Source organism: Arachis ipaensis, chromosome B07 (genome assembly GCF_000816755.2).
Source record: "Arachis ipaensis cultivar K30076 chromosome B07, Araip1.1, whole genome shotgun sequence".
In the NCBI taxonomy this organism is placed as follows: Eukaryota; Viridiplantae; Streptophyta; class Magnoliopsida; order Fabales; family Fabaceae; genus Arachis; species Arachis ipaensis.
Genome location: NC_029791.2, coordinates 57,989,127 through 58,015,680, shown reverse-complemented (window position 1 = coordinate 58,015,680; position 26,554 = coordinate 57,989,127). Strand labels below are relative to the sequence as shown.

The 26,554-nt window shown below is 33.9% G+C and overlaps 2 protein-coding genes across 3 annotated transcripts; one reads left to right on the top strand and one right to left on the bottom strand.

Annotated features, from left to right (window-relative positions):
- On the top strand, positions 16,864 to 18,158 carry LOC107607324 (olee1-like protein). The gene is made up of 2 exons (XM_016309292.1): positions 16,864 to 16,984; positions 17,827 to 18,158. The coding sequence occupies exons 1-2, from the start codon at positions 16,864 to 16,866 to the stop codon at positions 18,156 to 18,158; spliced, it is 453 nt and encodes a 150-aa protein (XP_016164778.1).
- On the bottom strand, positions 19,358 to 26,305 carry LOC107609218 (random slug protein 5). 2 transcript variants are annotated; one of them, XM_016311090.2, is made up of 7 exons: positions 26,057 to 26,305; positions 25,717 to 25,815; positions 24,116 to 24,230; positions 23,799 to 23,975; positions 23,379 to 23,477; positions 22,766 to 23,008; positions 19,358 to 20,261 (listed from the first exon to the last, which is right to left on the bottom strand). In XM_016311090.2, the coding sequence occupies exons 3-7, from the start codon at positions 24,188 to 24,190 to the stop codon at positions 19,839 to 19,841; spliced, it is 1,017 nt and encodes a 338-aa protein (XP_016166576.1). In that variant the 5' UTR covers positions 24,191 to 24,230; positions 25,717 to 25,815; positions 26,057 to 26,305; the 3' UTR covers positions 19,358 to 19,838. The 2 variants fall into 2 exon arrangements, with proteins under 2 accessions (XP_016166576.1, XP_020961562.1); XM_021105903.1 differs by lacking the exon at positions 25,717 to 25,815.

Below are 26,554 nucleotides of genomic sequence, written 5' to 3'. Positions count from 1 at the left end.
ATGAAAAATAAATCATGGAAAGCATGATTAGAAGAGAATTGAGTGATCGACTCTATACACTAGAGCGACTAGAGCGGATACACTTCCGGTGAGGGTACGATGCTCAATTCCTTGTTCCCGGCTTTCATGAGCTTTCTTGTTGCAAGTCCACTTGTACTTTATTTTGATATTCAAATTGGTAGGATTCATGAATCATCATACTACTTAGCCCTACATGTGCATATATGTTCTTGGGGATTGATTTACTTTTAACCAAGAAGGTAGAATCATTTTGCATTTAGTTGCATTCATATAGATAGGTGCATATAGTTTATTTGCATTGAATAAATGTTCATACCCCGTTCCTTGTCCTTCTTTATTCTTAGCATGAGGACATGCTTAGTTTAAGTGTGGGGAGATTTGATAAACTCCAATTTTATGGTTTATCTTGTGCTTAATTTAGGGGATTTTACCACCTTTTCTCACATTTATTCAATGAAATAGCATGGTTTTGCAATTCTCCCTTGATTTGTGCTTAAATGTGAAAACATGCTTTTTAGGCCTTAAAATAGCTAAATTTAATTCACTTTAATTCCATTTAATGCCTTGATATGTTTGTTAAGTGGTTTCAGGTTTAGAAGGTAAGTATTGGATGGAAGAAGTGAGGAGAAAAGCATGCAAAGTGGGAGAACTCATGAAGAAATGAAGGAACCGTAAAGCTGTCAAGCCTGACCTCTTCGCACTCAATCGACCATAACTTGAGATACAGAGGTCTAAATGAGGCAGTTCTAGTTGCGTTGGAAAGCTAACATCCGGGGCTTCAAAATGATATAAAATTTTCCATAGTTGCTTCGTGTTCAGGGGCGCGCACGCGCACTGTACGCGTGCGCACCGATGCTGCACATGGCCCACTAAAGATGAAATCGCTGGGGGCGATTTCTGAAGCACTTTGGGCCCAATCCAACTCATTTCTGATGCTATTTCATGCAGAATTCAAGCTTGGGTAAGGGGAGAGCAATTATTTTGGTAGCTTAGCATCATGTAGGTTGGTTTCTAGAGAGAGAAGCTCCCTCTTCTCTCTAGAATTAGGGTTCTTAGGACATTTCCATCTTAGATCTAGGCCAATTTTCATGTTCTCATCTTGTTTCTTTCATAATTTCTTGTTTCTACTACTCTATTCTTCTTAGTTCTCTTGTCAATTTTACTTTTATGTCTCTTTTATGTTTATGAATGCTCATGTTGGATTTTGTTTACATTTAATGAAATTTAATGTTTGATGTTCTTTTATTGATAATTTGAGTTGTTGATTTACTTTCCTTGCAATTGGTAGTTGGTAGATTTATTATTCTTGCAGTTTTACTATACTTTCCTTTTATACCTTCCAAGTGTTTGATAAAATGCTTAGTTGGGCTTTAGAGTAGATTTTGAGCATTCTTGGCTTGGGAAGAGTAATTGGGAAATCTTGAGTCATTAATATCCAATTTAGATTGGTGATCTAGAGTTGTTGTTAATATGATTTCCATTAACTCTAATCTCTTGCTAATTCCATTAGTGAGTTGATTAGGACATTTGGATTGAGGTTAACTAGTCTTGTTTAACTTTCTCTAATGGAAGATAACTTACACCTTCTTCCAACATTGGGGATGACGAAATAAGATAAATTCTTGTTAAGTATTATTATGATTAATGACTAGGATAGAAAGCCTATGATCTCAAACCTTGCCATGAATGTCTCTCTTTATTAATTGCTTCTCTTTATTAGTTGTCTTCTTTAAATACTTGCTTGATTTACTTTCTTGTCATTTATATTTTCTTGTCCTCATATAAATCAAACCCCCTTTGTTCCCTCATAGCCAATAATTGAGCACTTCATTGCAATTCCTCGTGAGACGACCCGGAGTCTAAATACTTCGGTTAATTCTTATTTGGGGTTTGTTCTTTGTGACAACCAAAATTTTTGATGTGAAAATTGTTTGTTGGTTTGGAGCTATGCTTACAACGAAGTAATTCTTTCTATAAGAAGAAAATCTAGATCATCGAGCAAATCTCTCAATCATCTCCACCAAACACTTTCACAAGCAAGATTCAAGTTCCAAAAGTGTACCCAATACTCTAATACACATATTACATGTATACATCAACCTAGGTCTCACAAAATCTCATAAATTACAAGGGTTAGAGGGTTTCTTACCTTAACCCACAAAATTGATTGATGAAATTCACCAATGGCTCTTACTAGAGCACCCCTAAGCAACCAAAACCACAAGATTTCCTCAAAATCCAAACCAAATTCAAAATATAAGATGAAAAACGAAACTGGGAAGAGGTTATTGAGAAACTCACCACAATACCTAGATAGAATTGAAGAGGAGGAGAAGAGCGACGCATGGCCGCAAACAGCTCGTCGATTGAAGCTCCGTAGCTCAAGTTTTGGTGGTTTGAATGTTGGTAAGTTAGGGTTTGGGGTTCATCTTCTCTTCTGTCTTCCTCTCAACGTGTCTCACCTCAAATGAGGGTGAAATGCTGAATGTTGGGGCTTTTTGTGGGTTGGGTGAGTGGGCCTTGGGCCCAATTGTTGCCCAGGTCCATTTTCTTAGCCCGTTGGGCCAAAACCTTTAAAATTATAGTTTAAATCCATACTTTAATTATTTCTACCTTCCCAAACTAACTTTTATCTTCTTACACTCTTTACTAAAAATTAATTTTCTCAGATGCAGTACCGAGCAGACTTAAGCCAGTACTACCGGCTAAAATGCCGCTTCGCATTTTTACGCTGAAAACTATATTTTTACCGACTCAGAAAAATCAACTGAGTCCAAATATCATATTTAAATTAAGTAATTCCGGTTGCTAAATTTTCTAACAATGTTTGCTGATATTTAATTTATTATTTAATTAATTACGGTTTGATCGGGTTTTACACACGATCTGAGAAGCTGGTGTATGCACATGCAAGTAATAATCTAAAGCTGACAATTTCAGCCCTAAGTCCTTTTCGTTGTTTTGATTTTGTATGGAGGTATGGTTTGATAATTCTATAGTAATTAAATGTGAATTTGATAAGTAAATATTGGTTTGATTGATTATTGTTTGAATTTGATTAAGTTTATGTTGAATTTTTGTTGAATTATTATTATTTGCTTGAGATCTTGGTTTGGTTATGTATGAACAGACATTTAGGGTGTTTTGATGATTTTGGGGATGTCGTGATGTGATATTTTGAGATAAATTTGATGAGATTTGATGGCCACGAGATTAAAATAGGTATTTTATAAAAGTTCAAGGTTATTTTTATTAATATGAAACAAAGAGTTAAGGTTTAAATATAATTCTATAAAATATTGAAGAATTCGTGGTTTAGAAAGTAGTTAATAAAAGTTTGAAAATAAGATTTTATAAAATAAGTTTTAAGAGTATTATAAATATTATTTTAAATATTTATTTAAAATTACTCAGTTATATTAGAGTAAATTATTATTATAATTATTATTTATCAAGATATTATTTTATAAGAACATTATTGTATGTATTATGAAAAATAAAACAGAGAGTGGTAAATAGACAAGTTTTTCTAAAAATTTTATAAAGACAAATCTAAACTAAGGATCTCATGATCCTCTCTTCATAAAATATTTAGGAAAGATGAGGGAAGAGTGTGAAGATAGTTTGTGATGTTGAAAGTAAAAAATTAAAAAAAATGATGAGAAAGAAAAGAAAAGAAAAGAAAAGAAAAGGATTAAAGAACCTCTACCACAGGAGAGCAGAGAACAGAAACAAAGAATATATTAGTTAAAGAAATCTTTGCCACAGGAGAGCAGAGCGCAAAGACTAAAAGAACGTAACGAACCTCTGCTACAGAAGAGTAGAATACAGGAAAGAAAAGAATGTATTAACTAGAGAGATATCTGCCACAAGAGAGCAAATCTCTGCCAAAGGAGAGCAGAGGACAAAGATAAAAAGACTTTAAAAGACTGTCTGCCACATGAGAGCAAATGCAACCTTATTTGGGCCTTAGGGCCAAATGTATAGTGGGGACGCCCATACACTGTGAACTATTTTCTAGATGTAAGCATATTGCAACATGTTTAAAGTCACACTGTATGCAGCCTGGCCGTAAGACTTATATGCACATTGTATGTATCTGGAAAGCCATATACGAAACTTATGCCAGGTAATGTCGGGAGTGCGTAGGCAACCGACACATGAGCTCATGGCTTGCATAGGATAGACATGCATCATACTTGTTTGCACAAACTTCTTTATGATATGTGTTTTTGTGATTGTGTGTGTGTGCTTCTTGACTTGTGATTTTCTCTCTATCTCTGGTTAATTAAAGTTGTTTATATTTGTGAGGATTGTTGCTATTGGCCATCTGTTGAAGATTATAAGTTTTCTGTTGAGAAATTCCTATGTAACATATATTAGAATAAACATAACTATACACCCCAACCCTGCTAAGAACTCCCTAGTTCTTAATCCCTATTTCCACCTCTTTCAGCTACAGGTGCGAAGGTTTAGTGCGGAGCTATAGGAGCATAAAAGATTATGTTTACGAGTTGACTTGTTAGAATTTATTTTTCCCTCGTCTTATTAGTTAGAGTTATATTGAGAGGGGTAGGTTTTGTAATTTATTTTGTATGTAATACTATAATGTATTATTAATATTAAGTATGTGAATATGTATTATTTGTTCTTGTGGAAAAATTTTTATGTTTTTAGTGAAACCATCGGTAAATTTATGCGTAGAGACTCATACCTTATTATTAAGTATATAAAGTAGTCGTAATACTTCTTGCTATCAGAGCGGCATAGCTGGAAACGTGATATTCTGATAGTGATATTCTTGTTATTAAGTATATAAAGTAGTCGTAATACCTTATTATCAGAGAAGTTTGTTCCTATTTGAGCCTTGGGAATGGACTGACTATGCTTTACTGGATACTCTGAGTGTCTGTCATGCAATAGGACTTGTCTTAATGACAAGAGTTTGAGTTTCACATGCATAATTGTCTATTGATTAATGTTGTTAGTCGACCGTTGTATTTCTCTTGGTATTAGGTCTGGCCAACATAATATTGGTGATTTGTGTATACGGGAACACTAATGGATTATCATAGACAAAATAGAAATAATAGGTTATGCGAATCACGAGGTTTGGGAACGTTAGAACTTACGTTTTAAGGATTCATTTTGACGTATACTCTCTATTCGTGCTATGTGACTTGGTGTCATTTCTTCTTTCATTGTTTTAATTAGAATTCTTTGTTTCGGATTCCTTCCTTAAAATGTGATTAGATTACTTTTTTTCAAACATACCTTATCATTCGTGTATATCTTTGCCTAATTGTGATCCTATCTGTTCACTTGAATCTTTTCGAGTATTCATCCTTGATGTTGCTTGTATTTTTCACGTGAATCTAGTTTTTTTTTCATAGATTTCGAATTTATTTTATTGTTCTCTCTCTCTCTCTCTCTATATATATATATATATATATATATATAAGCCTTAGGACTGTCGTAACCTCTGATTAACCTTTGCTTTACGGCTAGAGGTAAGGCTTAGGGTAATCGGGGTGTTACATTTAGTGGTATCAGGGCGGTTCGTCCTCGTGAGCCTGAGGGATGGACCGATTGTGCTTCGTTGCCACTCTGGGTCATTTTCTTTCATGCTATTTAGGTTATCTACTTGATATTTTATAGCATGTTTATTTGTGAGTGCCTTATTGGGAAAATTGAATAGGAATTCTTCAAAAGAAAGATTTTTGCCTCTTTTTCGTTGACTTTCATTTGACAAACTTCACTTAATTTATTTTAAAATTGAATTTGGTTTAGTACAACACATTGTCTATGCAATTGTTGTTCTTCTGAAAGTATTGAGTTCATATCCTTCCTTTTAGGAACAGACCAATTCCTTTTTAAGCTTTTCACTTCTTTGAATGATATGCTCAGTTTTGTTTTTTATTATTCTTTTACTGTTATGACCGTCACCACTAATCTTAGTTTTTCTTCTCTTGTAAATCTCATACTCGTTCGAGTCAAATTGAAGTTATTTCTATCTAGTGCATTGTTTGTCTTCTTAATTGTCCTTCCTTAATTAATGGTTCCTTCTTGAAAATTCACTGTTGATTGATTTGTCCTTCCTTACGAGTTTCGTATTCTTTTGGACCAATGAAAAGTTTGTTTGATGTCTCATGCTTCGTGGATCTTATTTGAACTCCTTTGATTTAAGATCCTTTCTTGTTTGATCTGATTTCTTTTAATCACATCTTAATATTCTTGAATGTTCTTATGTGATGGTAATTTCAAATGTATTCTTAGAGTTTTACTGTGAACTTTTGAAACAAGTTTTGGATTCTCTTAAGAAATCTAAATCAATTCTTCTCGCTTAAATTGCATCCATAGTTATTCTTTAAATTGACAAAGTTGTTTTGAAGTTGGCATGCACTGTTTTAAATAAAGTTTTGAAACCGACTGATAAGCAAATTTTTACCTTGGAGTTTCCTTTTCTAAATAGAGTTTAACTAGTTCCATATTTGCTATAAAATTTATACACGCTTGTTTGAATATAAGCTTTGAGAATTCTTGAACAAACCTTTGATTTCTTACAACCTTGCCGTGATTTCAGTGTATACCTTATTTGATTGAGTAACGAAATGTCTTTCAGGATTTTCAATATTGTTTGGCCTTAACTCAATTGATTCTCATTTTCTAAACCTCGCGTATTCTGTCTTTTACTTGGAAACTATTTAGACAAAATGCAATTTAGATTTCTTTTAACCACATTGCAGTTTTGGTGTATGTTTCTGTCACCCTTTTTGTGAAATGCGAGTTACATACCTTTCTTTTAGCACATGAGGTGATCCTCTTTCAGTTTTTCATTCTTTATATTCAAATGTATTAGGTGTACTTAATCATAAATTTTTATACCTTGAGAGTGTCATCACTAGCTTCAGATAACCTTCTTCTATAATTTTGTACTTGTTAACTCAGCTTGATTAGTTCCAAACTACTGCCTTGCTTATCCTTTTTGTGTTCCTATCAGTTATCTCTAATTCAGGAGTTATCCTTGAGTTTGTTGAACTAAATTTCTTCCAGTACTCTTTATCGATTGTACATCCTCGTTTACTTGTAAATTCAGCAGTTCTTTCAAAACTCTTGCAGAGATTATCCTTATTGCTTGTCCTTTTTGTTTCAAAGTCTTTTATCCTTTTGAATAAACTCGAGAATAGTTGTAATATCGTGTGTGATCTTTAGGCACAGTAATGCGAAGCTTTAGTTCTTTAGAATGTGGTTTGTGGTTATGGAAGGGGAAATACACACGGCTGCTTTTGTGGTTTTTAAATTGTGGTTTTTGATTTCTAACTGATATGATCTTGAACCACGTTGAGAAGGGTTTGAAGGATTAACATGATTTTCAAATTTGGTTTGAAACTTTTGGTTTAAATATTTTGCTTTTGAAATTAAATCGAAACTCTTGGTCTGAATAATTTGGTTTACAGAAAAAGTGAGTTTTATGATTTTCTTGATTTGTAATTTTGGTTTATAATTTATCTTATCAAAACGTAATTCAAATTTAAAGGTTTTGATTTAAGAATAAATGAATTTTTGAGCCTTTTGAAAAGGCTTTCATAATGAATTGGTTTAGATTGGACTTGTTTCCACAGCTTTGCGATATATTACAAAAGCAGTATTTGGTTTTGAAACTACGTCGAAAATTCTTGGTTTGGAGGATATTGTTTAAAAATAAAAGTTAGTTCTCCAATTATGTTCATTTGTGAATTTGGTTTCCAAATTATTTTATTGAAAGGATTTCAAACTGAAAAGTTTTTATTTAAGAAAACCATGATTTCAAGTAGATGACTTTCGAGTAAACGATTTTTGGCTCTTTTGAAAAAGTTTTAACAAAGAACTCATTTATATGGAACTTGATTTAAAGGTTTTAAAAAGTATTACAAAAAAAGGTTTTAAAAAGTGTTACAAAATTGGTAATTATTTTTAGAAGAACTTCGGATGCGTAATGACGATAATCAGAGTGACGCAACGGAAGGCGAAAGGGAACGTCGACGCGGTAGGATGATGGCGAACGAGGTGCCTTGGCAACTTGTTGGATTAGCAACGTTGAAAGTAGGATGCTTCGTGGGGAATATATGTATATATATATATATATATATATATATATATATATATATATATATATATATATCCCATCGCGTGATTCAAATTTTTGAGGGCGAAAATCTTTTTAAGGAAGGGAGGATGTAAGAACTCGCGTTTTCACGTAAAACCGTTTTAATAAAATAATCTTAGTGCCCGGAATAGATTCAAAATTTAGAAGTTTTAATTTGAAAATAAAAGTGTGAAATTTGAATTCAGTGAATTTTTCTGAGTTGGAAAATGTATTTCTTTCGAAAAGTTTTTGTAAAAATGCGTACTGACACTTAAGCCGGCAGTACCGGCTCTAGACTGTCCAGCATCGTGTATTTTGGAAAATAATATTTTTAAAATTGATTTATTATTTTAAAAGGAGAAAAATAATTTATAATTGAAAACTGGGCACTAATCTCAAAGGTTTTGGCCCAAAATGGGCCAAACGGACCAAAAACGCTAACGGGTTGGACCGGGCCCAAACCGGGCAAAATGTCCAATATATATAAGCTCATTTAATGAACTTTGAGCTCATTGTTCAACCCTAAGAGAGAGGGGGCCGCGGATTTAGAGAAGAGAGGGGAAAGGGGTGGTGATACTTTTCACCTCCACCTTCCGGAAGCCATAACTTTTGATCCGGAGCTCCGATTGACGAGTCGTTTGCAGCTACGCGAAACTCTTATCGCTCTACGTTTCTATGTAAAGAAATCTGGTAAGACCCCTTTCTTCACTTCCCAGTTTCCAGCCCTAGGTTCTGCACGTTTTCATGTATAGTTTATGAGTAGATTTTGTGGTTTTGGTTGTTTAGGTGATCTCTAGTAGCGGGTAAATATTGGATTTTACCCTAATCACATTGAGTAAGGTAAGGCTTCTCTAAACCATTGTGTTTAGTTATTTTGTGTATCTTAGGTTTTGATTTTGATTATATATGTATTGTTAGTGTGAGCCTTGGTATTTGTTGGTGTTGGTTGAGGCTTTGAATCAAGCTTGGTGGCTTCGTTTTGATGTTTGGTGCATTTGGGAATCGGCCAAGGTATGGTTTTGGTTTCCTTTATATAATATGTAATGTTTCTGGACACTTAGGCTAGTTGACCCTAAGATAGGATTGAATGTTGTTGGTGTATGAATAATTATATGTGAATTGATATTAGTTGTTGGAAGTATTGAATTGTTGTGGTTGATGATGATTGTTGAAAAAAGTTGGTGTTGGGTTAGTACTATGATGATGATGATGGTAAGTGATGGATCAATGTATGAGAATTTATTGATGTGAAATGTTGTTGTGAAATAATGAAATTATTGGATTATATTGAGAGTGGTTGATGTTGTTGATGATTGATAATGAGTTGTGAGAATGTTATTGGTGTTGATGAGTTTTATGATGGATTTGGTTAATGATGGATAGTGTTTGATAATGATTATTGGAATTTATAAGGATTTGTTTCGGTAGTTAAGTTTGTTGTTGGTTGATTATGATTATGAGCAGGGATTTATGTTTAAGTAGGAAATTGTGGATTTGGTAGGGAGATATGGTATAATGGTTGAGTAATTTAGGGGTGTAATTGAAGAGGATGATGTGAAATGGTAAGATGTTGTATGAAGTAGTGGTTTATGATGGTTGGATATGGTTTGGTTTTGTTTTGAATTGGGAAGTAGTTAAACTTCAGGATTTGAGGTTTTGGGTGAAAAAGGATTTTTGGTGAACTTGGTCTGATCATAACTTTTGCCTCGATTTTCAAAATTTGTTGAATTTGGTCTATATTTTAAGATTATTGGAAACCCTTCGATTTGATATAAAGTTTGCAAAATTTAGAATTTTGTAGAGGAAGTTATGATCATTCAAAGTTGGTGTTGAAAATCTGAAATTCTGCAAGTTACAGAATTTTAAGATTTTCTGATATGTGCGCACGCATAACCCTGCAAAAAATGTTATCCTGTGTGGACGCACAGACCTGTGCATATGCACAGGCAAGGGAAAGTGCTCTGGTGGGAGCGCTAGCATAGGTTGTGCGCGCGCACATCAATAAAAAATTACGACCTGTGCGGACGCACAGCCCTATGCGCACGCACAAGTCGGGAAGGGTCATTTGTTTGCGGAGCTCGCACAGCCTGTGCGAGTGAACAGGCATGTATGTTTTAGTACCTGTGCATATGCACACTTTCAAAATCTTCCTGGGCATGCGCACGCACACCCCTATGCGGACGCACACGCCCTGTTTCTCAAATTTTGCTTTGTTTGCAACTCTTTCACCTTCCCGATGAGGTTGTAAGCTTCTATAACACTATTTTAAAGCTTTTAGGCCTACTTTTGAGTATGGGGATATGGGAAACAAGCTAGGGGTTTTAGTTGATGTTTGGTTGGGAAAAAGTTACCAAACGGAGAACTAGGTTTCTGTTGTACTGGGGAAAGTTTGATGATGTGTGATGAATGGTTGATGGATGAGATGCGAAATCAAGGAACTGAAGTGTGCATGAACAGTGGTTGAAAGGAGTCGAGGACTCTGAACGAAGTAATGGATCCATCTTGCACTAAAATTGTTTTGAAAACCATTGTACTACTTTTTCATTGAGATTATGAGACGCTATGCGCCTGGCAGGGTCCGAGGTTGGATCCCACCTGTCGAGGTAGCGGCGACAGCGTAAGGGCGGTGGCTCGTCCCGCTTGTGCTTAGATGTGAGGTCGGAGGCAATAGATCCCGCTCGCATCCCTTCATATCATCAAAGCGTGCAGGCGCAAAATCCTGGACAGTGATCCGAGCACTATATCTCGGGGGTTCCCACACCATGAATCCGAAGGGCAACATCTCCATGGAGATGTGTCGGGTTGGCAGTTGAACCGTCAATGTGATATCACAGCCAGTAGGGTAGGCATTCATCATATGCATTTTTATCTGTTTGTATGATGTGTTTACTTGTAATGGCTTGCCTAATTGAATAACATGCCTATCTGCTTCTTGAACTACTTGTGGTATATGAATATTATTTGTGTTTTACTTGTTTGTATTAATTGTGATTGTCTGGTGCTGAGGAGGTTAGGTAGGCGGTGGCGATGGGATCGCACGGAGGTTAGGTTGGCGAGGGATGTGGGATACAGCGGTGTGATTAGTATTAGTTAGAAATCTCCTAAGTTAGATAACCCTACTTATGGTTTATGGTTTAAGTTCTGTATATATTTACTTATAATTGTCCTAAGCTTGAATATCCGTATGTGATGTGAAGTTCTAGGATTGCCTTCGGCGTCCCGAAGCCTTACAGCTTACATTATTAGGCACTGTTACCATACTGAGAACCTCCGGTTCTCATTCCATACTTTGTTGTTATTTTTCAGATGCAGGTCGTAATGTACTTCGGTGAGATTGTGGATATGGTGACAGAGCGGAGTATGGTTCCTCCTTGGTTTATTTCTAATTTACCTTATTATAGTTACTCTCACATCTCATTGTATTTTATTTTATGGCCTTAGAGGCTTACTTGAGAGATAGGTTGTATAAGCTGTTTTAATTCCAAAACTATGTATTTTACCTATTTGTAACTAGTCGGCTTAAACTCCGCAAGCTGCGGCTAGTTCCCTACGATCTATTATAACATTATATCTATATATGTTTTACTCTTTTGCATCTATTACTTGGATCTTATGCATTAGCTTCGTATGAACGTTTCGCGCTTTTGTAATTCTATCTTTGAGCTATATCCTTCGTCAGGCTTCTAGATTATATTACTTTCTTCTCTATATATATGTATAAGCCTTAGGACTGTCGTAACCTCTGATTAACCTTTGCTTTACGGCTAGAGGAAAGGCTTAGGGTAATCGGGGTGTTACATCAGGTCTTGGTACATCTTAGTTACACCGGAATACATAGAAAACCTACATAGTGGGTTTCTGTCAAAATTCATTGTCGTAAACTTTCTTGAGCAGGTACACAAATTCTGCTTTTGTATCTCCACAAACCATCTCAATTTTGATATATTTCCTCTCGTTGATCTTCTTTTAGCTGTGTTAATAGTGCTGACATTTTCTGTATCTTGAGCTTGTACTTTCTGAATAGCTGTCTTGAAATCAGATGTCAGGTACAATTGAGCCGTAACAACTCCTTTTGACGTCCCCTTCATTCCCAAATTTAGATTCTCAAAAACTGAAATCAACTCCTTTTCCCTCATTATCCTCCAAGAAATACTTAAACTCTTCCGACTTAGAGCATCCGCAACTACATTCGCCTTTCCATGATGATAACTCAACTTAAACTCGTAGTCTTTTAGGAATTCTATCAATCGCCTCTGTCTCATGTTGAGGTCCTTCAGATAAAAAAATATATTTCAAACTCTTGTGATCAGAAAAAACTTCAAACTGTGCTCCATACATATAATGCCTTCATATCTTGAGTGCAAAAATCACCGCAGCTAATTCCAAGTCATGCGTTGGATAGTTCTTCTCATGAGGTATCAGCTGTTGTGAAGCATAAGCTACCACATTCTTATATTGCATCAGCACATATCCTAAACCTTTAAAAGAAGTATCACAATACATTTCGAAAGTTTTTGTGGATCTGGTAATGTCAAAATTGGTGTTGTCGTCAGCTTTTCTTTTAAAGTATACAAAATTTTCTCACATTCCTCTATCCACTCAAATGGAACTTCCTTACGTGTAAGTCGTGTCAAAGGCAAAGCTATCTGTGAAAATTTTTTGATAAACCTTTGGTAGTATCCAACCAGCCCCAGAAAACTCCGAACTTAAGTAACTATCGAAGGCTGCTTCCACTGCAATACCGCTTCAATCTTTGAAGGATCTACTACTATTCCTCCCTTTGAAATAATATGTCCTAAAAATGCCACATCGGTTGCCCAAAACTCATATTCCGATAACTTTGCATGAAACTTTTGCTTCCTTAATATCTGTAGTACAATCCTCAGATGCTCTTTATGTTCCTCTCCTGTTTTAGAATAGATGAGAATGTCATCTATAAAGACTACCACAAACCGATCTTAATACGGACGAAAGATAAAGTTCATATAATCTATGAATACCACAAGAGCATTTGTCAATTCAAAAGACATAACTATATGCAAGTCATATTAAAATAAATATGAATCATAGTGTCATCAAAATCTATTTATGAGCAAAGACTTTAATATACATAATTTTTGCTATATTTACTAAAGTAATAATTATATCATTCCCAATAATTACAAATATATCATATTAATCTTTATGTAATTTATTTAAATTCAATTATTATCAAAGATGCTATAACTACTTCTCAATAAATCATGTATCAACATTTATGCGAAAAAATTATATTGCACACAAATATAATCATCATCACATTAATAAATGTAGTAACATAAAATGTAAGAAAGTTGAACATGGTTGATAAATTTCCATTGTACTATAATTTTTGGGTTGAAAAAAATAAAATTTATCAATTTAACTTGTATTTAGTCCTTTTAATTGCATGCTTTTGTAAGATTTCTCATAATTGAGCCTAATTGATTAAAATATTTTTTTTATACTTTAAAAATTATCAAATTAATTTCATTTTTATTCTATTCGATGGCTTGATACGCTTGTTCAAGTTGTTTAGGGTTTAGGAGGTACGAATAGTTTAGAAAAATAAAAGAAAAGCATATAGAAGTGGAGATTTCACAAAGAAACGAAGGAGAAAGCAATCATGTCTGGTACCCACGCACTCACTAGTGCCCAGGCATGAGTCAGTAAAATTTCTTCTTAGGTGTGTGGGCACCCATATGTGTGCACACACATGTTTGGTCACGTGCCTTATTTAAAATGGAATGTAACTTGAGATTGGGGCCATTTTGGCCCATTTCAAACCATTTTGGAGCCTTATTTAAAGCAAGTCTTAAAGATATTACGCTACGTAGTCTATAGTTTTAGTTTTTAGGATGTTTTAGTAAATTTTAGAGAGAAAAGCTCCAACTTCTCTTTAAAATTCTTAGGATTTCTACTTCAATTCTCTCTTGTTTTAATTTTTAATCTTATTTTAGTTTAGTTTTATTTACTTTTTCTTTTTCTACTATCTTAGATAGAATTCTCGTGTTAGCTTTTTTGTTTATATTATTTTAGTTTATGAATTATTGTTGAGTTCTCAATTTTCTTTAATGAATTTGATGTTTTATGTTTTATTCTTTCTTATTTAATATGTTATTGTTGCTTTTTTGAATTGTGTAGTTGTAGATTTTACTAGTTCTTGCAATTTATGATATTTTATTTTTATGCCTTCCAAGTGATTGATAAAATACTTGAACTAGTTATAGAGTAGATTTTTACATTCTTATATTGAGTTGGGAACTTACGTGATCTTGAGTTGCTATGTCCAAATTGGTTGATAATTTCGAGATGTTAGTTAGTCTTGTTTCTACTAACGTTAATCTTTTACTAATTTCAATTAGAAAGTTGGTTAGGACTTGTGAATTGAGATTAACTAAGCCTATTTGACTTTTTTTAATATGTAGAGGTTAACGAATTGGATTTGTTCTTTGTAATTATTATGTTAGGGTTAGTGATAAGAATAATGATCCTTAATCCTCAATCTTTGTCAAAATCTTTTATGCAATTGGATTTAATTTCTTTTACTAGTTAATTGTTTTAGTTTAATTTTTTACAATTTAAATTTCTGTTAATTGTGATCAAAACCTTTGATTTTCTCATAGCTAATGATAGAGCACTCGATTGTGATTCCAAGAAAGAACGACCTGAAATTAAATTTCTGATTATTGATTTGAATTGTGATATCTTTTTAAACTAAACTTTGAAGAGTATTAAATGCCGGTTTAGAACTATCTATAACGAATTTGAACTTTATAACTTGTAAATTCTTAAACTAATATTTAGCACTCATCAATGGTCCAACGGTTTAAGATTTTAGATAAGAAGTGGAGTATCAAGTTCAAAACATTCAACTCAAAACAAAAGTTTTATTTTATAGCAATCCAAAACCATAACGCACTTTCTATTATGCTATAGTTCTTCGTTCTTCACTTCCACACCGTCTTCCCTTTTCCATTTTTTTTAAGAATCAGAAACTTGTAAAAATTATGAAAAATTATGCCAACATGAAAAATAATTGTTGCACGAATTGGAAGATTCTATTAGGAAGTATTATCCATTAATATTATTCTCTATTCTCATGGTGTGTTAATTTTAGTTTCCATGATTTTTTTTTTATTCTATAAATTTATAGAAATTATCGTTAATTCCAAAATTCATACGATGCATTTTTCTTTCAAACACAATTGATCAAAATAACATAGTGATTAAATTTTAGAATTGTCAGACAAAAATAATTTTTACTCTGATATTACATGTTAGTTATAAATCAGTAATTTACGTACTTCTGCCATAACCAATTCTTCTTGAATTTGAAACTCTTAATTTTTGAACACGGTTATGATAATTAAAATTGAGATTCAAATTTTATGATTAGTTATGCTCTCTTCATCCAATGCAATTAACTAATAAATTTTTTTTAATAATTATAATACCACCCAAATTAATTTCTATATTAATAAATGGTAGCAAAAACAGAAAAGAATTCTAACAATGGTTTCAAGCTGGTGGGAGCAGAGGGAATTCTGTGTTATATAGAAATGGTTGACTTTTTAATAATGCTAGCAGCTCTACCTCAGAAATAGCGTTTCAAGCCAGGTTGATGGTGGAAGATATCAAGGTTGTCGGACATCTTTGCTACCAGCATGGTGTCTTAAGCATTGCTACAAAAACATGGAGATAACTGTATCAAATTGAATTATGAGGGAACCGTTCTTGTGGCAACCGGAAAAGCAGGGTTTCGAGCTCTCCTTCGAGACTGCAGTGGAGGTTGGTTGCGGGTTTAGTTCCGGGATCAACGTCATCCGATCAGAATTGGCAATTTGGCAAGTTTTGAAGATGGCTTTCAAGTTAGAGATGGAGATGGTTGAGTGTGAAACAGATGCATCCGAGGTGTTGTTCTTCTTGGTAAACCTCTGGAAACTACCAGATGAACATGCAGAGCTTGATATTTTTATCTGAAGCAGAGGCAACGATGGAATGTGAGGTTCAATTTGGTTCAGAGGGAGGCCAACATGGTTGCAGATTAGTTGGCGAGGCATGAAACTCATGGTGCAGCTGAGTTTGAGGACTGGTTTCAACCACTAGATGAGTTACACCATATTTTGCAACGAGATATAAACTAGGAAGTAAAAAAAATCATGCAGTATAAAATTAATTCCCTAATAGCATCTGAAGATAAATCTCTGAAACAAATTAAAGTTAGAACTTGTAAACAATTTTGTTCAAAAATCGAATTTAGATAATATAAATACTTTGTAAAACTAATAAAATAAATTAGTATAAATTAGAACTTTGAAAGATTCTCATTGTCCTAAATATATGCAAGAATTTTTCATGCATTACTCAGTTGACTATAACCATATGACGCGCCAATTTTTACTCACGTTTAGTTTCATGGAAACAACTACTACAAAAGAGAACAAGCTAGTGTTGCAAATAAACACACACTTCAAGCACTTACGTTTTACACGATTCCTCATCCAATTTATAAACACTCTTCACACTCACACTCACTACTTATTCTACATACACTTTTGCTTTATTACAATTTTAATTTCCTCTCCAGTCGATCTCCATACACAACAAACCAAAGCAGAAAACCTTATAACGTTTTTAGTTTGAAGATGGGCCTTAAAGTGCAATTTCTTTTGCTTTTGTGCATTATTCTTCCAGCAATGGTTTCAGGAATACGCTTCATACGCATAAATAATAACAACCCTTTCTCTGTGAAGGGTCGAGTTTATTGTGACCCTTGCCGTTTTAGTTTTGAGAGCCTTGCCACCACATACATTGCTGGTAATAATCCATATCTAACACCACTTTATCATATTCATATCATATCTGTTTGGTAAAGTATAATATAAAAAAAGTACTGTCTTTTGATATTTTTCGTTATTTTATGCAATATTGTTGTCCTTATTAAATGCGAGTATATTATGGTTTTTAACAATAAAACATTTTCACCTTAAAAAATATAAACTAACTCGATACCTATCAAAGATCGAGTTAGTTCAACAAAATTATCCTAATTTGTTAAGTCGTTTTGTTGAACGTTTTGTGGAACTTTTTCAAAATAATTCAAAATCTTTAATGACTATCGAATTAATTTACATCTTTTATGATTAGAATTAGAGGTGCTGAAATCTTTTATGTAAAAAAATGATAGTTTTAATTTGAACTTGGGTACACTAATTTTATGCCCACTAAACGCGCACAAAATGTGGCAATTGGCAGCTATAAATTTCTACTCTAAATTTGTAAAAATTTACAATTTATTAATACTACCCTTTAAAAGTATTGTTCGTAAGAAAACTCGATCTTAAGTGCATGAAATTTATTTATATATATATATACACGTTGTTTCACACATGTTCTTTTGAATCTTTCTTTCTCAGTTTCTCTCCCTATAATGACTTATTATTGATTTCCTAGAAAAACTGTAGATAAAAGTTTAGTTCATGTATTTATAGAAGAATAATTTTTAATAAGATTTTTCTAGAAAATCAGATTTTAAATTTTGAAGCAGTAGAGATCTAATTAAGAAATCATAAACTACTATATATATCTCCAATTATATGAATTGTTATCATTTATAGTTGGTAACATGTGTTATATTGCAATCAAATGATCCTTCGTAGGTGCGGAGGTTATTTTACAATGCAAGGACAGGATCACAAATGACATTGTTTTCAGCAAACAAAGCCAAACTGATTCATCAGGAGCATATACAATAAATGTCGACGCAGATTTTGAAAACCAAGTTTGTGATGTGAAGCTTTTAAGCAGTTCACAAGATGATTGCAAAGAACCTGCGTTAGGTCGTGACCAATCTCGTGTCATACTCAACCGTTTCAATGGCATTGCCACCAATGATAGGTTTGTTAACAACTTGGGTTTCATGAAGAATGAAGCTTTGTCGGGTTGTGCCGATATTCTAAGGAAGTACTACAAATTCGGTTCTAAGAATTAGTTTCAGGGAAAAGCTACTCTGTTTTTTAGTAGGTAAAGTGCACTTTTGTTTTCCTCTGTCTAACCATTTTTTTTCAAAGTTTTTAAACTTAGTACTAATGTTCAAACCAGAAATAAAATTTGTACCACCTTTTATGTACACCTCTCTTGTATATATTTTTTTATGGTACAGAAGACAAATATTTTATATTTTTTTTCAATTATTTTTACTACCAAAATTAAAGTGTATAAGAGAAGTATACATAAAAGTGGTGCGCATAACATTTTTCATGTTAAATTATTTCAATTTTATCCTAACATTTTTAAAGAGTTTCAATTTTACCGTTCTATTAAACTTATTAACAAAAACGTAAGGGCTTAATTCAAAAAATTTTAGTTATTGAGACAAAGTGTACTTTACCTTTTAGGATTTTTTTATTTTTAGTTTTAAATATTCTTGCATTTGGGTAATCCTTTTGGTTTTTCTTTGTTGAAATGTTTAATGCGTCGTCTTAGCATATAAAATTACGTGTTAGTTAGTCGCCAAAAAAAATGTGTGTGTTAGTGTCTTAAACTTTGTGTTGCCATCATCATAATGAAATTTTGATCATGTATTGGTGGAAGGTACAAAGTTGTATATATAATAATATCGAGTTCTATATTTATCTAGATGATATGCAATTACTAGTTATATTATTCAATCTTGTGTTGTGTGATCATTTAGTTACCAAATTTGTAAAAGAATGCAAATATTGAATCAAATTTATTTATAGATAAGAATCTAGAGAATGCTTATATTAGGATTTGGCATAAATTAGAAGAGGAAATTCACACAAACACAGCATAGTCTTAGCTAACAAGTGTAATTAAACCTCAAATTGCATCTTGGTAGGAATAATTCAAAAAGTGTAATACCTGAAAATTTGACTAAGGAAAAAAGTATATACTTTTAAGGTGTACTAAAAGAAATGAATTGAGTACAAGTACTAAATTAGTCAACAACAAAATTAATAAATTAGAGTGGTCAATCTCACTATAGAGATGTAGGATGGCGTCTCTATGTAACTAACTCCACCTAATAGGATAAGTCTTTGTTTTTATAGTTGTTGAATGTAACCCCAATTGGAATTCAATAAAACATATCCATAGCTTATCAAATAATGAAATGTAAATACACTCTTTGCTTCATTTAAAAAAAAAAATAAAAGAAAAAATAAAAAATAAAAGAAATAACATAATGATAATAACAATGATAAATGTTCCTCCCTTGTGGCAAAAGAAATAAGCTACTGAAGATGAGTTCCAAATTTCTCGCTACTAGCTCAGTTCTAGTGTCTGAGATAACATACATTATTTTATAGTAAATGGACATTTTATTGTATTCACTATATACTACAGTGCTGTCATTTTATTCGGAAATAGGTGGTGAAAATCCGGTGCAATATACCAGAAAATAGATGGACCTGAAAACAGAACTAGTATCAATCACAGGATACCAAAGGCCTGCTAGGTGCACAATCAAGCATCTCAAAGGGTATAATCAGTTGTCATCAAAATCCAACATAAAGTTGGGGTAAAAGACAGAAAAAAATCGTCCCAAGATGGTGTGATTTTCAGTTTTAAACTAGCATGTTATAGCATCTGCTAATTACAGTTGAACAGCACTTCAGGAAAAAGGTGCTGTGTTGCTTAATTTGTCATTTTAATGCGTATCGACTCTGGCGTTTCCATACTCTTGATTAACCAAGACATTATCATCATTATGGTTAACGATCTCGGTGTCCATTCTAGGGTCAGGGTCTAAGTCAGGGGAAGATTCTCTCTTCTCGTTGTCAGATGGGTCAGAATCAGAATCTAACTTAATTGAATCTAACGATGGAGGAGCAACTGGAACTGATGACAGAGAGTTCTCCCCTGTCCAGAAAGAGGGAATCTTCTTGTCGTCCTCTTTCATCCTCTCCGCATACCTGTTTATGTCAAACCCTGTGTCATTCTTCCCGCCAAATGCAGATTCAAGTTGGTCCAAATCAAATAAATCCTCCATGATCTTCTTGGTATTGTTATCATCAGCGTAAACAAACTTCACTTTATTGTAAGTCTTAGGCTCCAATAGGGGCTTTACCATCTGCAGCAACAAATTATACATAACCATAAAATGGTGAAGGGTAACGGTAGAATTATCAACAGGTAAGGAAAGCCTTTTGAGAACTACATATGCATTTGATCTTTTAAGTACCACAGACTAACAACATGAAAAACAACAGCATATAATAACAAAACCTTATCCCACTCTAGGTGGCTCAGCTATGTAAATCAAATAACATCATGGCTAAGATGAGAGTTTTTCTACATTTAGCTCATTTATACTAAGATGAAAGAATTACTTTCACAAATTATTCAATACAGGGCACATGAAATTCTTTCGTGCTCGAATTGGCTACACGGGGAAGGAGAACCCAAACTACAATTATTATTCAAGAATTCAAGGTTTTGAAATCAAGAGCCCTAAAATGGATGAAGAATGGTAGATCAACGGGTTTGAACAATATACCGATTGAAGTTTGGAAAGATTTAAGAGGAAAAGGTGTTAGTCAGCTAACGAAGCTTTTAAATTAGATTTGAAGATCTAAGAAAAGAAGCACCTTGATCCTTATTTACAAAAACGAGATATACCAAGTTGTGGAAATCACAAAGAGACAAACTCGTAAGGGAGATGAAGAGAAGCAAGAGAAAAAAGACAAAGAAGAAAAAAAAGGATGATGTAAATTATAGGATTCAAGTGAGTTTGTCATAGTGGTGGAGTGCTTCAGACATCATTTGCAACAAGTACCTTTAAAATGCAACATACATGGAATAGCGTGTTGGGCAGTAAAAAGTGAACAGGAATATAAGTTTTCTGCGCTCAAAGTGAAGATGCTTAAATTGATGAGTGACCATACGCAAATGAACATAATAAAGAACGAAAACATGATAGAGAAAGTCGGAGTTGCGCCTATTATTGAGGGCATAATAGAATCTTGTCTTAGGTGGTTTGGACATGTGGGAAAAGGACTAGCAAAACATCCAATAAGGAAGGTAGATTAAATGTAAGATTGACCAATCATTAAAGGTAGAGGGAGACTGAGAGACCTAAGGTTCTGTTTGGATTTCATTCTGAGACAAACTGGTAAACCCATAAACATCACCCATACCAAAAGCTAAACTTTTTTTTTTTTTTTGAAATCGATAGTTGGCGACAGTAGGACATATAAAATTGAGCAAAATTTTGCTAAGAAATATCCCGTTGCAACAAAACTGCTCATGCCTGGCAATGTAAGAGAAGCCATTGATAAGATATTGAAAACTCTGAATATTTTGGGAGCCATTCCACTTCTTTCTTTTTTGATTACCATCCTCATGCGTTCTTGAGAGAGAGAGAGAGAGAGAGAGAGGTAGAGGAAGGGACAGTGAGATTGAGAGAGGATCAAGAGAAGAAGAGGTGGAAGAAGGAGGCAGAGTGAACACGGGTTGCGACCATGGGATCTCAAGGTGGCGCAGGGGACAGAGAGATCAAGAGAAAAGTGATTTGTAGAGCACAGTGACAAAGGCAGAGGCAAGAGATAAGTAGCTGCTACGACAAAATCGGAGGCACGGTCCATTGCTATTTGCTCTTCATGATCCAGATTTGCAGTACTTCATTTCAAATCTGATTTTGTTGAGGAAGAAAGTGGTGGCGGTAGTGTTTGTGGTTGTGGCAGTGGCAGCAACAGCCGCGGCAGTGGTGGTGGCAGCGGCAGTGGTGGTGGCAGCGGCAGTAGTGCAATTTGTAGTAAAAGGGAAAGCTTGGGAGTGTAGTTCTAGGAAGATGGTTTGAAAAATTTAAAGAGTATAATTGGATTATGAAAAATTTAATGGGGATAGTTTTGGAATAAAAAATTTATTTTATGTCCCTAGAATCCATCTCACTATCCTAGCTCATAGACTAGACAGAAATTTTGATTAAAATCTGTCCCAGAGACAGAAAATATTATGATTAATTTTGTCATCTCTACATCCAAACATGAATCTCCATATTTTGTTTGTCTCCATATTTCCGTCTGGGACGGAATCCAGACAGAGCCTAAGAACTCTGAATAAGGTGGTCAACAAAGATTTAACATAAATGAGCTTTTACTACAAACATGATACAGGAAAGAATAATGTTGTTTGACTTATGTAGCAAACCCTACCAGGTATAAGATTTTATTGTTATATACTTTAATTTCTTTTAATAACTTACACGTTCTTACGTTTCCTTTCTCTTTCTGTCTTTGACTGCTAGACTAAGAATTAAGTTTTAGAAAGAAAATATTTCAAGGACCAAACTGGAGATTTACTCAAATTAAATAGGTACTTTTGTTAATCATAGCATTGACATGTGCGCTAGGAAAATAATAATATAAAAAAAAAAGGAAAAATGAAAAACTTGGACCTGATCCCAAATATCATTTCATGCGGCTTAGATGCATATCATAAAGCTTACTAACTAAGAATGCAATTCAACTTTGACCTCACTCTAACAGAATCTAAAATAGTCAGCCTCACAACAGCATGCAATTGTGTTAAGATATCAAAGGGATGAAATTTGAGAACAGGAAAAAGCTTAATTACCGTGAAGAATGGTTCAAAGAACTTAGGTGGATTGTACAGTATTGCAAGACCCAGACGTTCAGGATACTGATCTTGCAATATATGTGCAGTTTCACGGGTCACCCTGACTGATATATGTGACAAATTGAAACCCTGGAAGTCAATTAGCCAGACCATCTGTTCCTGATGTGGTGGAAGATTTAGAATAGCATTCTCCATGCAGTATACCAAATATTTAACCTGTCCTTTTATCGACTTCGAGTTCTGCACTCCAAGGAAGAACAAATTGGAAATCATGAATAACATTCTTCTACAACATCAGCAACAAATCAGATTTCAACCATTTGTGCAGGTATATCTACTAAATCTTGCCTGATGTCAAATCAAGGAGTAAGAAAGTGTGTCAAAATGATAGAAACTGAACCTGGCTAGGTAGCTGGACAGTGGACACAGGGTATGCTTAAAATCACCCCACATTCTCATCCTTCAGATTTCACTTATTCCAAGAACAACAACAACAACAACAAAGCCTTGTCCCACTAAGTGGGGTCGGCTTCACTTATTCCAAGAACACCCCCAAAAAATCTGACTTGAATAGACATACTACATATCATAACATATTTTCGAAAGATACCTGGCGGCTAGGTCTCATGACAAGGACTGTTCTCCCATGCTTGTCAACGTAATCTGTTCTGTAGATCTTTCCAGTATCCGCTTCCTGAGCAACATCTTCCTGCATTAACAGAAGTGCACTTCAACTAAAATTTTGGCAGAAGATAATATCAGTGTTCAATAATTTGATCAAACATTCCCAGATCACAAAAATTCCAGGTGAAGTAGATAACTAGATGGATCCTGAATCCATTAACTCAGTCTAGGAACTACATGATATTAAATTGGTGGTAGTTCAAGCAGGATCAGATATGGTTAAACACGGCCACTGGATCTGACTGAGCATCTTTAAAGTTTACGCAGTCCTACAGTTAACTCCTCCTAAGAGACAAGAGTGACCAAGAGAACAGCAAGAAAAGGGCACAAATATGCAATCACTCACCCATCGGATCTCTTCTGGTTTGTATTCTGCTCTCCATTTTAGTGTCTGTTTCAACATTTTAACCGCCTTCTTGACATTCCAATTCCGTGCCCTCAAATGCCTTGCAATGGATGCATCAGAACAATAAAGAGATGCCTTACCAGACAGTGGTCCAATCAACCTTCTGACCTCCATTATCTAGAAAGAAGCAAATCATTATGAGCTAGAAAACATGTTTTCTTTCTTGCAAAGATTGCAGCTTCATATTGTCAAATACAAAGTATCGAAAAAATCGACAGGATGGGTTCAAACCAAGAATTCACAAGTACAGGACATACCAGGGACTGCTGCTCTTCTAAGCTTAACATTTTCTCATGGCCATTAGAGGTAGTTTTCTTTAAATCCACACTCATGGTGTCAGTTTAGAGACGCTCAGAAAGAAAATAGCGAGTTCTGCAAGAGAAGACAATACCAATACATCTACGTAATTACTCATATCATCTAAAGTAAAACAAAATGCTATGCACTATGTCACTATGATACATTGAATCCAATAGCTCGTCATTTATGCAGTCTAAAATCTGTAAATAATTTTTTTTTCTCATGGATACTACATTCATGACGTATATAGTTACAAGTTGTAAATATGAGTAACTAATATCAACTATATTATGCCATTCACTAAACTATGTAAAAAGATCTGGGAGAAAAAACTTTGAAGGGTCAGTGAGATTTCATTCATACTCACTCTTACTGTTTTGTTAGTTGAAAAAATTGGAGTGTTGGTCAATTGTAAAGTTTAAAATACAATTTCTAATCCATATGAAACTTAAGCCAGGCAGAACTACATTGAAGTAGTTTGTTTGGGGGGTTATGGGGGGACAAGAGACTAAAACCTCAAAGCTAAAGCCTTTCGACTGAAAATTTGTTAATATATAAGAGATATAGGATGCATGCAGCCAGTAGACCAACTTTACTCATTCCATCCCTGCTAGAAGGCATAACAAAACCTAACATTATAATAAAGAGAATGCTTTAACACACATTATCACCGTGGTGGGCAAGTATTACGAATAAAATCTTCACCCCTACTTTAGCCCCATACCAAACACTCCCATAATGAAGAGTTGCTATTTGAAAGTGCGAAAATCAGAGATTTCCTTAAGCCCATAGACAGATGAAATGGGTTATAGATACAAATATTTATTTAGAACCAATCGAATGAGAGTACAGAAGGATACGAAATGAATATTAATTCTAAATAGTTTTTTAAGCTTAACAGCTCATTTGCAATTCACATTTGTTTTACCTTCAACTAGGAAGCACACCATGTGCAACTTAAAGCAAATAGGACCATTCGAATTTAGAAGACCCCAGAACTCAGAAAAGTGAGATTAAAACTTTATCATTTGAAAATGTAGATCACATAAGGGCTTACTATTGGAAAACTTTGTTTATTCACACTCCCAACTGCTTAATTGAGTTGCAACTATCTAATTTTCCCCAAATCATTTTGTATTCATGCCACATTAGGTGGGAGCATCCATGGACTGCCACGATATTCTAGCATAAACATAGTTGGTCACCAAACTCAAACAAAAGAGAAGGCTTATAATAAGCCCTTCATAGCTAATCTACAAGTCTTCAATATTAGTAACAGCCCCCCCGCTTTTCCTTTTTTTTTTATTCACATTTAATTAACAGGAATTTAGAAAACTGCAATTGAGGGGGTAAGTGAGGATTGTGAACTGCTAATACACCCTTGCCCTAACATACATTGACCACTGAATAAATTTTTTGCTGAATAGTATGACCTTTACATAACTAACACTAAACTTCATATTTCATCCTAATTCATAATCAGAAGCTCCTAAATCTAACACAAATTAAAATTATCCACACAAAAGCTCAAGAAAGGTCTTCATAGAAAGGATCTTACCTCAGCTTCTGCAATTGTGCTTTTCAAAAACGAAAAACACCAACAGCTTTCAGTTATTCACAAATTATACGATCCACTATGATTGTTGCCAAAAATTACCTTTAAAACAAAGATTGAAAAATACGAAATTAAAAATGATATTTTTCCTGCTTCGCAGAGTACCACGTTACATAATAATATAATATAAATAAATAAATGGTAATAATAAGGACTAAAAGAAGAACGGAGTCAAACATATAGCAAAATAAAATAAAATAAATATAAAAAGAAAAAAACTATGAAAATCAGGAGAAAACAAACGACCAAGAATAGAATAGAAGCGAAGAGATCAATGGTTTACCTGATTCCGAAAGGTTTGGTTTTTGGCGAGAGAGAGAGAGAAGTCAACAACTCTTCCGTTTTCCCTCTCTCTCTGTTGTGACTTGTGATGACTGATTAAGGGAGCTTTTGGCTTTTGAGAATTGAGATGGTACAGTTGAGCAGATAATTAAAAACTAAAAATTAAATATAAAAAGAATAAAAGAGCAGGTGGATTTTTGGAGAAAGTGATGCTGATTCTGATTCTGATTCCGATTTATTCTTGTATTTTATTGTTTAGAACTGTATGCATTTGTGGAGACTGACTGCACAAATGAATTATATAAATATTAAAGCATTAATATTATTCCAACTTTTTTAGAAATTAAATAACAATACTAGAATAGTAGAATAGTAATAATAAATTTAAAATTGACTAAAATTAATAAAATAACTTTTTTTTAATAGAGCCAAAGACTCTTCTTTTTGAAGTTTGTTATTTTTACGGTGATTTTCGGACTAAATTTGAGTCATTCTTCAA